This window comes from Octopus bimaculoides, chromosome 10 (assembly GCF_046866305.1).
Source record: "Octopus bimaculoides isolate indiv1 chromosome 10, ASM4686630v1, whole genome shotgun sequence".
Taxonomy (NCBI): Eukaryota; Metazoa; Mollusca; class Cephalopoda; order Octopoda; family Octopodidae; genus Octopus; species Octopus bimaculoides.
The window spans coordinates 46,061,595-46,074,892 of NC_142937.1; the positions used below are offsets into that span (position 1 = coordinate 46,061,595).

At 40.4% G+C, this 13,298-nt stretch overlaps 1 protein-coding gene across 9 annotated transcripts in view; it reads left to right on the forward strand.

The window, feature by feature from the left end:
* Positions 1–13,298, forward strand: part of LOC106874115 (uncharacterized) — a 164,398-nt gene that overhangs the window by 139,306 nt on the left and 11,794 nt on the right. For 7 of the 9 annotated variants that reach the window (XM_052971164.2, XM_052971161.2, XM_089358589.1 and 4 more), the window contains one exon: positions 126–155. The exons of 1 other annotated variant lie outside the window; for it this stretch is intronic. Coding sequence is in view for 3 of the 8 variants with exons in the window: in XM_052971161.2 (XP_052827121.1) it covers positions 126–155 (30 nt within the window). In the remaining 5 variants the exon portion in view is untranslated. Of the gene's footprint in view, positions 1–125; positions 156–10,166; positions 10,458–13,298 lie in introns of those variants that run through there. One more of the 9 variants, XM_014921727.3, reaches the window with a different exon arrangement.

Sequence of the window (13,298 nt, forward strand, 5' to 3'; positions counted from 1 at the left end):
TCTCATAGTTTTTAATATTATATTTCAGAAATTGTTTATTTAGATTTAATAAGAAAACCATTGCTTATTTCTTCTCTAGTTTTAAAATACTTATATTTTGTACTTGTTTTTCTTTTCTTTTCCAGCTTGCTGGCAGTTCTTCACTCTGTGGCAAGGTAACCTGCTAACATTATATTCTCAACTACTACTTTATGCACTTTTCATGTTTTATGTTTGGGGTTATTGTTAACTGAGTCATAAGCAAATTGTCATGCAAACCAGTAGGGTAGCAGTTCATATACACTCACAAGCATTTAACACATTGATAAGTATTTTATAATCTAGCAGACTTCAGATCCTGCTATAGGTTATATCTAAATGTAGAACTGTTTGTCAACTACTTAATACTATCGTTTTTTTGTTTGTTTTTAAAGAAAGAGCAGTACCCATAACCTTTATGAACCAGGTACAAAGATTAAATGGGAACAAAATGGCTGAACTTGAAATTAAACTTGTTTTGTAGCCTCAAATAATTGGGAACTTATCACCACCTTATAGTTTTCCCCCTCTTACTGTCTCAAACATATACATACATACATACATACACACACACATACAAACAAACAAAAGTACTTACATACATAGCTGCTGTGTGGTTAAGAAGCTATCTTTTAGCAACTGCATGATTTCAGGTTCAGTTCCTTTACACAGCACCTTGGGCAAGTGTCTTCTGCTATAGCTCTAGGCTGACCAATACCTTGTGAGTAAATTTAGTTGATGGAAACTGTACAGAAGCCAATTGTATATATATATATATATAATAAATGCACCCCTTTAAAGCCTAGCCAGGCTCATGAGCCCGGTTTTCCAGTTTCAATGGCGTATGTGTTCCCCTGCTGGACGGGACGCTAGTCCATCGCAGCGTTACCCATTTTTGCCAGCTGAGTGGTCTGAAAGACCAATTCTATGACACCCTCTTGCAAACTACCTCGTCGACAAGAGACAGAGACCTTCTATTTGTGGCTGGTGACTTCAATGGTCATGTCGGACGTCATGCTGGAGGCTTCCATGGCATACATGGAGGCTATGGCTTTGGTTCCCGCAACGAGGAGGAAACCAGACTGCTGGAGTTCTGTGATGCAACCGATCTTATGGTTTGCAATACCAACTTCAGGAAACCTGCCTGTCACCTAGTCACCTACCAATCCGGCAGACACTCTAGCCAAATCGACTACATCCTCGCGAGAACTAGAGAAAGAGGGAGGCTTATAAATGCCAAAACCCTCCCTGGCTAAGAATGTACACCCCAACACAGATTAGTAGTTAGCGACTTCGAGATCAAGGCAATATGGGTACCCAGGAGTAGACCGGCCTGGAGGAGAAGGGTATGGAAACTTAAAGACCCTGCAAATGGACAGAGACTTAGAGACAAGTTACTTGAAGCATTTGACGAAATAGAAGGGGACACATCATACAACATGGAAGACAATTGGAGATTTCTGCGGGACAACCTGTTGAGAGCCACAGACCAGATCTGTGGCTGGTATAAAGTCCCCTCTCGACCCAGAGTAACGTGGTGGTGGAACAAGGATGTAGACGGGGCTATTAGACAAAAGAAACAGGCTTGGAAGGACTGGAAGAACGGTGGTAGCAGGGAATTGTACCAATCTGCCAGAAGGGAAGCTAGGCGACAGGTTTATTTAGCCAGAGGGGAAGCAGATAAGAAAAGATTTGCCAATGTTCTGCGCCGTGAGGACCAAAGACTCGAGGTATTTCATGTTGCAAGACAGTGTAGGAGAGAGAATAGTGATGTTGTAGGAGAGAAATGTGTTCGCATGGATGATGGTACGCTTGCACTAAATGAGGCTGCAAAGAAAGAGGTCTGGAGATGCCACTACGATAGATTGCTTAATAAAGAGAATGAATGGGAGAAAGAGAGCCTGCCGTATGTCGACCCAACAGAGGGACCAGCTATCCGAGTTGACAGTACCAGGGTAGATAAAGCAATTAAGAGTATGAAGACAGGGGAAGCCCCCGGCTCATCAGGAATCACTGCAGAGATGCTCAAAATATCTGGCAGTGTTGGCTACAGCCTAGTCACCCGTATTACGAACCAGGTGATACACGAAGGAGTCATACCCAATGACTGGTGTAGCAGCACCATAGTAAACTGCTACAAAGGTAAAGGTGACGCTTTAGATACTAATAATTACAGAGGCATCAAGCTGTTAGATCAGGTTATGAAAGTTACGGAGAGGGTCATAGCCCAACTAATTAGGAAGCGAATCAATTTAGATGAGATGCAGTTTGGGTTCGTGCCAGGTAAAAGCACCACTGATGCCATATTTCTAGTGAGACAGCTGCAGGAGAAATATCTAGCCAAGGATAAACCTCTGTACCTGGCCTTCGTTGACATGGAGAAAGCCTTTGACGGTCCCCCGATCCCTTATCTGGTGGTCAATGAGGAAACTTGGGATAGAAGAATGGTTAGTGAGAGCTGTGCGAGCCATGTACAGAGATGCTATCAGTAAGATGAAGGTTGGAAATGAGTACAGTAATGAATTCCGGGTGGAGGTAGGGGTCCACCAAGGTTCCGTCCTCAGCCCCCTCTTATTTACCATAGTCTTCCAGGCGATCACAGAGGAATTCAAGACAGGTTGCCCCTGGGAGCTCCTCTATGCTGATGACCTTGCACTAATTGCGCAGTCACTATCAGAACTAGAGGAGAAGTTTAAGGTGTGGAAGCAAGGACTAGAATCGAAGGGCCTTAGAGTCAACCTAGCAAAAACCAAAATCGTAATAAGTAGGAAGGTAGATAAAACACAAACCCCTTCAGGTAGATGGCCCTGCTCAGTATGCAGTAAAGGAGTAGGTAGTAACTCTATAAGATGTACCCAGTGCAAGCTATGGACACATAAGAGGTGCAGCAATATCAAAGGCAGATTAACTACGAAGTTAGTTTTTGTATGTGGCAGATGTTCAGGTGCAATAAACACTGTAAACAAACAGGAAACAACTTCTATCTCATTCCAGGGAGAAAAACTAGAGGTAGTCGATAGCTTCCGCTATCTGGGTGACCAAGTTAGTAGTGGGGGTGGGTGCACTGAAAGTGTAACTGCTAGAATAAGAATATCCTGGGCCAAGTTTAGAGAGCTCTTACCTCTGCTGGCGACAAAGGGACTCTCACTCAGAGTAAAAGGCAGACTGTATGACGCATGTGTACGAACAGCCATGCTACATGGCAGTGAAACATGGGCTGTGACTGCTGAGGACATGCGTAAGCTCGCAAGGAATGAAGTCAGTATGCTCCGCTGGATGTGTAATGTAAATGTGCATACCCGTCAGAGTGTAAGTATCTTGAGAGAAAAGCTGAACATAAGAAGCATCAGTAGTGGTGTGCAAGAGAGACGATTGCGCTGGTTTGGACATGTGGTGAGAATGAATGAGGATAGCTGTGTGAAAAAGTGCCACTACCTAACAGTTGAGGGAACCCGTGGAAGAGGTAGGCCCAGGAAGATCTGGGCTAAGGTAGTGAGGCAAGACCTTCGAACATTGGGCCTCACCGAGGCGATGACTACTGACCGAGACCTTTGGAAATGTGCTGTGCGTGAGAAGACCTGGCAAGCCAAGTGAGATCATTGCCAGGGCCCCTGGACTGGCTCTTGTGCGGGTGGCACATGAGATGTACCATCCTGAGCGTGACCGTTGCCAGTACCGCCTGACTGGCCTTGTAGGGTTTTCGAGCGAGATCGTTGCCAGTGCCCCTGGACTGGCTCTTGTGCGGGTGGCACATAAAAGACACCATTTCGAGTGTGGCCGTTTTCGTGCGGGTGACACGTAAAAGCACCCACTACACTCTCTGAGTGGTTGGCGTTAGGAAGGGCATCCAGCTGTAGAAACTCTGCCAAATTAGATTGGAGCCTGGTGTTGCCATCCGGTTTCACCAGTCCTCAGTCAAATCGTCCAACCCATGCTAGCATGGAAAGTGGACGTTAAACGATGATGATGATGATGATATATATATAAATTTAGTAAATGTAGTAAAACGCATATGTTAACTGAATATATATATATATATACATATATATATACATACATATATATATATATATATATATATATATATCATCATCATCATCATCATCATCATCATCATCATCATCATCATCATCATCATCGTTTAACGTCCGCTTTCCATGCTAGCATGGGTTGGACGATTTGACTGAGGACTGTATATATATATACATAAGTGGAGGCGCAATGGCCCAGTGGTTAGGGCAGCAGACTCGCGGTCATAAGATCGTGGTTTCGATTCCCAGACAGGGCGTTGTGAGTGTTTATTGAGCGAAAACACCTAAAGCTCCACAAGGCTCCTGCAGCGGATGGTGGCGAACCCTGCTGTACTCTTTCACCACAACTTTCTCTCACTCTTACTTACTGTTTCTGTTGTACCTGTAATTCAAAGGGTCAGCCTTGTCACACTGTGTCACACTGAATATCCCCAAGAACTACGTTAAGGGTACACGTGTCTGTGGAGTGCTCAGCCACTTGCACGTTAATTTCACGAGCAGGCTGTTCCGTTGATTGGATCAACTGGAACCCTCGACGTCGTAAGCAACGGAGTATATATATGTATGTATATATATATGTATGTATATATATATGTATGTATGTGTATATATATATATATATATATATATATATATATATATATACGGGGGCTAATGCAGAATTGCACCTCTCCTCGAAAAACATGTTTTTCAAAAAATTTTATTCAGATTCCTACATTTTAGATGTTGGGAATTACGAATATGCAAAAAAAAAACACGGTTTCACCCCCCCCCCCCCAATTTAAAATTTTGATTTCGTTTACCTTAAAGAGATCATAGTGAATTGACAAACATATGCAGATCAAAATTAAATATAGACAAAAACATTGAAGTGAAAAGAATTTGCGTTTTACTTGTGTTTGCCTTAAATGATCGTAAATAATAATTAAATGTCAATTAAATATACACCATTTTATGAGAAATAAACATTAATATATTTAATAATTAATGTTATAAAGTTTAATAAGTGGCTCGAATTTTACCCGCCTCAACCAATTCTAAATTTTGAACTTTTTCATTCATTTATTTATTTGTCTTTCTATTTATCCCTATCTGTTTATTCATGTCTGTCTGTCTGTCTGTCTGTCTGTCTCGCTGTCTGTATAATAATATAAATAATATATAAATATTTGCATATATCCATACATATATGTACATACCTATATCTATATGTATACATACATGCATATATGTGTACAGGACATAAAAAAAAAACGTTAAGCACAATGAGAAACGAAAACATAGAAATGAAAACGGAAAACGAACATTTTTCGAACAATGAAAAAAAAACAAACAGAGAAACGAGACATGCAACATAAAGAGTATACCCCTTCGTCAGTTGTCCCTGTTCCATCTACTCTGTTTTTGAAGGCAAGGACAATACGCGACTTCATTGGAACAGTCCTTCCCGCAAAGCAAATTAAATAAAATTTGGAATTTTTTGCGGAGGATGAAAGTGTTAACAAGAACAGGACAGTGAGAACAAGACAGTAAAAAAAAATGGTGAGGGCTGTTGAGCCAAGATGATAGAAAATTTATTATAAATACTAGGTAGACATGCACTGAGAGAAGAGACAGAAAAAACACGTCTTTTCTTTAGGAAGGCAGTGGACAGAAAGAGAGATCCCCTTTTGTCATGTGTTAGTGACGCGAAAGTCAAGGAGGAAGAGTGAGAGATAGAGAGGGAACGGTGAAAGGGAGAGAAGGATAGGGAAAGGGTGGGAGAGAAAAACAGAAAGGATGAAGAACAAGAGGGAGAGAAATGGACAGAGAAGAGATAGTAGAAGAGTGCACATTGTAATAATTAAGATAAAACTTACTTGGAAAAGGATGCGTGGCGTTCGATCATGTTCAGTAGCTATAAACACTGTGAATGTGCAGAAAACAACTTCTGCCACATTCCAGGGAGAAAAACTAGAAGTGGTTGATAGCTTCCGCTATCTTGGTGACCAAATTAGTAGTGGGGGTGGGTGCGCTGAAAGCGTAGCTGCTAGAATAAGAATAGCCTGGGCAAAGTTCAGAGAGCTGTTACATCTGCTGGCGACAAAGGGACTCTCACTCAGAGTAAAAGGCAGACTGTATGACGCATGTGTACGAACAGCCATGCTTCATGGCAGTGAAACATGGGCCGTGACTGCTGAGGACATGCATAAGCTTGCAAGAAATGAAGCCAGTATGCTCCAATGGATGTGTAATGTAAGTGTGCATACTAGACAGAGTGTTAATACCTTGAGAGAAAAGTTGAACTTATGAAGCATGAGTTGTGGTGTGCAAGAAAGATGATTGTGCTGGTATGGTCATGTACTGAGAATGGATGAGGATAGCTGTGTGAAAAATTGCCACATCCTAGCGGTTGAGGGAACCTGTGGAAGAGGTAGGCCCAGGAAGACCTGGGATGAGGTGGTGAGGCATGACCTTCGAACATTGGGCCTCACCGAGGCGATGACTTCTGACCGAGACCTTTAGAAATATGCTGTGCATGAGAAGACCCGGCAAGCCAAGTGAGATCGAAATCAAAGGTCTCAGGCAGCCCACTTATACGGACATTCCTTCATTGGAAACGAAACTCGGCTTGCGAAGACTTATTGGGGCAAGCGAAAGTGAAACTGTCAATAGCACCTGTGCCCAGCATCGCCTTTCTGGGACTTGTAAAGACATTCGAGCGAGATCGTTGCCAGTGCTGCCGAACTGGCTCCTGTGCAGGTGGCATGTAAAATACACCATTTTGAGCGTGGCTGTTGCCAGTACCCCTTGACTGGCCTTCGTACTGGTGGCATGTAAAAGCACCCACTATACTCTCAAAGTGGTTGGCGTTAGGAAGGGCATCCAGCTGTAGAAACTCTGCCAAATCAGATTGGAGCCTGGTGTAGCCATCTGGTTTCACCAGTCCTCAGTCAAATCGTCCAACCCATGCTAGCATGGAAAGCGGACGTTAAACGACGATGATGATGATGATGATGCATTAGCCCCTATGTATATATGTGTGTGTGTGTTTGTCACCCCACCTGCTGCTTGACAGCTGGTATCTGTTTGTTTACATCCCCATAGCTGAGCAATTCATCAAAAGAGACTGTTACAATAAGTACCAGATATTAATAATCAGTACTGGGGGCAATTTCTTTGACTAAACCCTTCAAAGCAGTCCAATGACTGAAGCAAGTAAAATATATAGATACCTATATATTAAAGTCTGGTGCAACCCAGAGGCCCATTAGGTTGGAGCTCATCACAGTTTCCATAGCATTTAAGCAACCAAGAATATAAGATTCCACCTGAATAGGACACGAGGTTCATCATGGGGTCAAGTTCCAGCTGTCACTGGTACTGGATTTTTTTGGTTGAGGACACTGATTCAGTGAGATATGAGTGCCTTGCTCAAGGACACAACTTGCTGCCCAGACTGAATCTACAACCAAAAAAATCATAAGCTCAACACCCAGACCAAACTCCATCTATATTAAATGACCAGCACTTCTTTATACAACTGCCATCCTCCAATGCATCTCATACCCATATTCGTGTGGTCTTCTATCTTACACATTACAGTTCAGTTCTCTCATACACACCTTTTCCTCTTGTCTTATTTCTATTCTGTTGTTCATACCCACTAATATTACAAGCCCCAAGCCAACTAAAGCCTTGTGAGTGGATTTGGTAGGCAAAAACTGAGAGAAGTCCATTGTATATATACATGTAGGAACAGATGTGACTGAGTGGTAAGAAGCTTGCTTTGCAACCACATGGTTCTGGGTTCAGTCCCACTTCATGGTACACTGGGTAAGTATCTTCTACTATAGCCTCAAGCCAACGAAAGCCTTGTGAGTAGATTTGGTTGACAAAAACTGAAAGAAGTGCATTGTGTGTGTGTGTGCATGTGTGTGTCTATGTTTGTCTCCTACTACTGCTTGTCAACTGGTGGGACATAAACACACCAACACTTGTTGTCAAGCCTTACAACCAAGCTTTAAAAGTTAAGTCCTGGAGTTGATTTATTCAACTAAAAATTCTTCAAGGTAGTGCTCAGCATGGCTGCAGTCTAATGATTGAAACAAGTAAAAGACGTACATGTATACGTGTTGCATATGTGTTGTGTGTACGTGTTTTGTGTGTGTGTGTGTGTGTTTTTTTTGTGTGTGTGTGTGTGTGTGTGTGTTACTGTCTCCTTACTTTGACAGTGTGTGATAGTTGTAAATGTGTATCACCATCATGTAAACGGTGTCGTTCATTTCCAATCTTCCATGGAGACATGTTTGGTCATGGGGAAACTAACCTTACTTGGAAAGAGGTGAGAGTTGGTGACAGGAAGGGCATCTAACCATAGAATATCTGACTCAACAAATTCTGTCTTACTCATGCAAGAATGGAGAAGTGGATGTTAAAATGATGATATACACTTGCACACACACACACACATACATGATGGGCTTCCACATAGTTTCCAGTAGACCAAATTCACTCATAAGGTATTGGTTGGCCTGGATCTATAGGAGAAGGGACACTTGCAAGGTGCTGTGCAATGGGATTGAACAACAGACCCATGTGGTTGCAAAGTGAGATTCTTAACTACAAAGGCATGTGTGTGTGTATGTGCATGCGCACATGTGTGCAAGCATGTGTGTAAGTGTTTGACTTTTTCATTACTTGACAATCAGTGTTAGTTTGTTTACATCATCATAACTTAGTGGTTGGGCAAAAGCGACTGATTGAATAAGTACCAAACTTTAAAAATATTACAAAGGTTAACTCATTTGACTGAAACCTTTGAAGGTGGCGCCCCAGCATGGTCATGATCCAATGATTGAAAAAAGTAAAACATAAAAGAAACACATATGCACACATCTTTGAAAAAAATTTATGTATCTGTTAAAATATTTACTCTATGGGAAAGTATTTCATTAATATAAATTTGTAGTGATATCCAACTGTAAAAACCCAGCTACCAGACCACAAACTATCTTTGATCCACCTCACTGTAGATCTTCTCTTGATTTCTGCTCTTTCTTGTTGTTTTTTTTCATTTCTTCTTTCTTTATTTCCTTTTCCCTCTAAATACTTCCCTTATTCTTTCTAATGTCTTATTTTCTTCCTGTCTTCTCTCTCTCCACTTTCCTTTTATCATCCTGCTATGACCTTGAGCTTATATTCACCCACACTGTACATTGTAGGTAGTCCAAATTCATCGCCAACACCATCTCTCTCTCTTTCTTTCTTTCTAATTCTATCCTTCCTTCTCCTCCTTTCTTTTCCTACTTTGGTAGCTGTGTATCTTCACTATAGTAAGACACCTGTCTCTATCCCTTTATTGTACTTTAAACTCTGAACTAGCACAAAGCCACCTCCCTCACTACCACTCTGTCTCAGCTGAGAAGTCTTTGTCTTGCCAGTAATTTTGTGATCCTACTGATGCTGGTGCCGTATAAAAAAAAGCATTCAGTACACTCTGTAAAATGGTTGGCGTTGGAAAGGGTATCTAGCCGTAAAAACCATGCCAAGCAGGCAACAAAGTCTAGTGCAGTTCCCTAGTTTGCCAGCTCCTGTCAAATCATCCAACCCATTCCAGTGTATGAGTATGATGAGCTAGGATACTACCATCATTCAAACACTGTCACTGCTTCCACACTGACTATGAGTTTATGTGCACTGTCTGAATATTTTAAGGTCATTATATTTTGAAACCATTTTGATAAAAAAAAAAAAAAAAAAGAAAGAAAAAAAATGCGGCGAGCTGGCAGAAACGTTAGCACGCCAGGTTAAATGCTTAGCGCTATTTCGTCTGCCATTACGTTCTGAGTTCAAATTCCGCCGAGGTCGACTTTGCCTTTTATCCTTTCGGGGTCGATTAAATAAGTACCAGTTACGCACTGGGGTCGATGTAATCGACTTAATCCCTTGTGTGTCCCCTCTATGTTTAGCCCCTTGTGGGCAATAAAGAAATATATATTTGGAAACCATTTTTTGAAAAATAATCAACTTGTAACTACGGTTTCTTATATCAAGGGAAGTAATTGTGGCTGAGTAACTTAGAGAGTTATGGTTCATGCCCCACTCGGTTTCGTGGAGTGAAATGAGCTTTCTCTTTTTTCTCAAACTTTCTCATTTCACACGAGACTTCATAGAAAGTCATATTGGTTAGTGATTCGTAATTATTTAGACGCGCCGAATGATTGTAATATCGTTTTCCTCCGACTCACATAAGGGTCTTTTTTTGGTAATTTTGCCACGTGCGTAACTTTCTATGCCAGTCTGACCATTTTTATTTATTAGCATTCATTTTAGAATGAGGTAGCTGGTTTCGAACATGTTTGCATAAGTCAGTTTATTGAGGCAGATGCTCTCTCTGTCGCCAACCCATAAATGTTTCCAAATAAGGTATGTATTCCTCCATCGGCAGATCTACTCTCAAAGAACATTGAAAATGAATGACAGCTTGTATGACAGTGAAACACGTTAATAAAAATCATGCTATATCAAAACCTGGAGACACAAACATACATATACTCAAAACATATTTACATGTACATATATGTATACACGTGGTTAGGGCAGCGGACTCGCGGTTTCAATTCCCAGACCGGGCGTTGTGAGTGTTTATTGAGCGAAAACACCTAAAGCTCCACGAAGCTCCGACAGGGAGTGGTGGTGAACCTTGGTGTACTCGTCCACCACAACTTTCTCTCACTCTTTCTTCCTGTTTCTGTTGTACCTGTATTTCAAAAGGGCCAGTCTTGTCACACGCTGAATCTCTCCGAGAACTACGATAGGGGTACACGTGTCTGTGGAGTGCTGATCAACTGGAACACTCGTCGTCGTAACCGACGGAGTGCCAACAAACAAAATGTATACATATATTCTGAGCTTCTTTCAGTTTCCACCAACCAAGTCATTTCACAAGGCTATAGTAAAAGACATTTGTCTAAGGTACCATATAGTCTGTTTGAACCAGTAAAACAAATGTGTGTGAACGTCTGTGTGTTTATCCATGTCTTGACATCACGTTATGGTTATAAATGAGCATTATCATCATGCAAGCAAAGTTTTTCATTTCCTGTTTTGAAACAGGTGAGGGTTGGTAACAGGAAAAGCACCTGACTGTAGAAAACTTTGCTTCATTAAATTCCATCTAACCCATGCGAGTGGGCATTAAATGATGATGATATATACATTGTATATGTATAGGTGGTTTGAGGTCAATTTAATAGTTTGTATAAAAGGTAATGAAAACATCTTATCATTTTAAAACTAAAAATGTCAACTAGATTATGGCTGGGAGATAGCTGTTTACTCAAAGTAGCCACCCTCAGCTTCCACCACAACCTCAAGAAAGCTCCAGCTTGACACATGTGTTTCTCATTGTGTCCCTGGAAAGATTTTCAAACACCTTGATCATGGCCACCAGCTGAGGCTTGGTGTTGCAGGCAGAGTAGTTGGAATCTTTCTCAACCACACCCCACACATAGTAATCCATGGGATTACAATCAGGGTAATTAGGAGACCAGAAATTTGGACTGGTAGAGTTGTAGAAATTCTCTGACAACTTCTTCTGACTCTTTCCAGGAGTATGTCAAGGAGCTGAATTTTGCTTCCACACTTACAGCTTTCTCAGAGCAACTGTCTCTAGCCATGGTTTGGCCACAGTCTCCAGCAACCTCACATAACTGTCTCAATTGAGTCTAGCCCTGCTCAAAGATGACAGATGGCAAACACTGATAATTATTTTCCACTTTAATAATTACATGTTTACAAATTGTTTTGTGACTGTTTTTCTTCCAGTGATCAATTTTTTTCAGGTTTTGTTTTGGGGGTTTGGTCCTGCCACTATTTGTCTGGTTTTAAGATAAGCTGGTTTCATTATTTCTATCTAATGATTATTTTTGTTCATCTTTTACTATGTGTATTTATAAAGCTTTTATGAATTTTTGTTTATATATGTATAGTTTTCTTGTATAAAATTATATATATATATAATTATTTGTCTTATAATTATATAAGTAATCAATTTCTTTATTAATGAAACATCCCAAGTTTTGATTGATTAGTGATTTAATTCTGTTTATAATTATTCTGTTTAGGTTTATTGATTCTTCCTTGTAGTAATTTCCATTAGCTACATGTCTTTGTAGTGGAAGTCATTATCCATAATAACAATCCCACCTATCATTCCTTATCAGTTTCTTTCAAAATAACTGAATTGTCATTTTTTGACATCTACACAGTTAGGGTTAGGGTTAGGGTTAATTGTTTCAGAATTGTTTGTTTATGTAGTCGGCACTTAATGTATATCGGCTGAATGGACGTCAGTGATTGGTTGAAATTACAGAAATACGACAACTTTAACATGGAATAACTTATGGATTTCTTTTTTTTTAAAGACTAAGAGAAAAAGATGTTTTATATGACACATTCTACCAGTGTTCCAAATTTCAAAGTGTTTCGTTAATGAAAAATGTGGCCCCCGTTTTAAAAAAGATCCCCACCTTGAATGGTTTTTAGTCCAGCAAATTGATCCTACTATTTATTTTTTTAAGTCTGGTTCTTATTCTATCAGTCTATTTTGCCAGATTGCCAAATTACATGAATGTAAACAAACTAGCACCAGTTGTTAAGCAGAGTTGGAGACAAACACAGACACATCTGTGTATTTATATACTATGGGCTTCCATATAGTTTTCGTCTACCAAATACACTCACAAAGCATTGGCTAGCCCTTATTATTTTAGAAGACATGTACCCTAGGTGCCATGCAGTGGGACTAAACCTGAAACCACATGGTTGCAAAGCTAGCTTTTTAACCATAAAGCCATTCCTGTGTTTATACATAGCCAAATATAATGTTCATCCTTTCCTCTTTGTGGGATGAAGTTGGATTTATTCCTGACAACAGAATCATTATTTGCACTTGTCACATGACTTTCATGTATGTTTATAACCTTGTCTTCTTTTTTCATTTTTTTTTTTTACCATTCTTTTATTAATACTGTACATGAGCAAAAACATTTTGTCCCTATGTTTACACATTTGTATGTCTCCTCCTTGTGTGTGTGTGTGTGTGTATTTATGCATTATTGGCCAGTGTTAATGTATATAGTCATTCACACACAGATGCATACGTATGGATACATGCAGTCATGCATGGAAATATTTCACTGGATCTAAAAATCTGTTAACCATCTTGTTCCCATGTTTCTATTGAAGCATACAGCCTATGTTTCA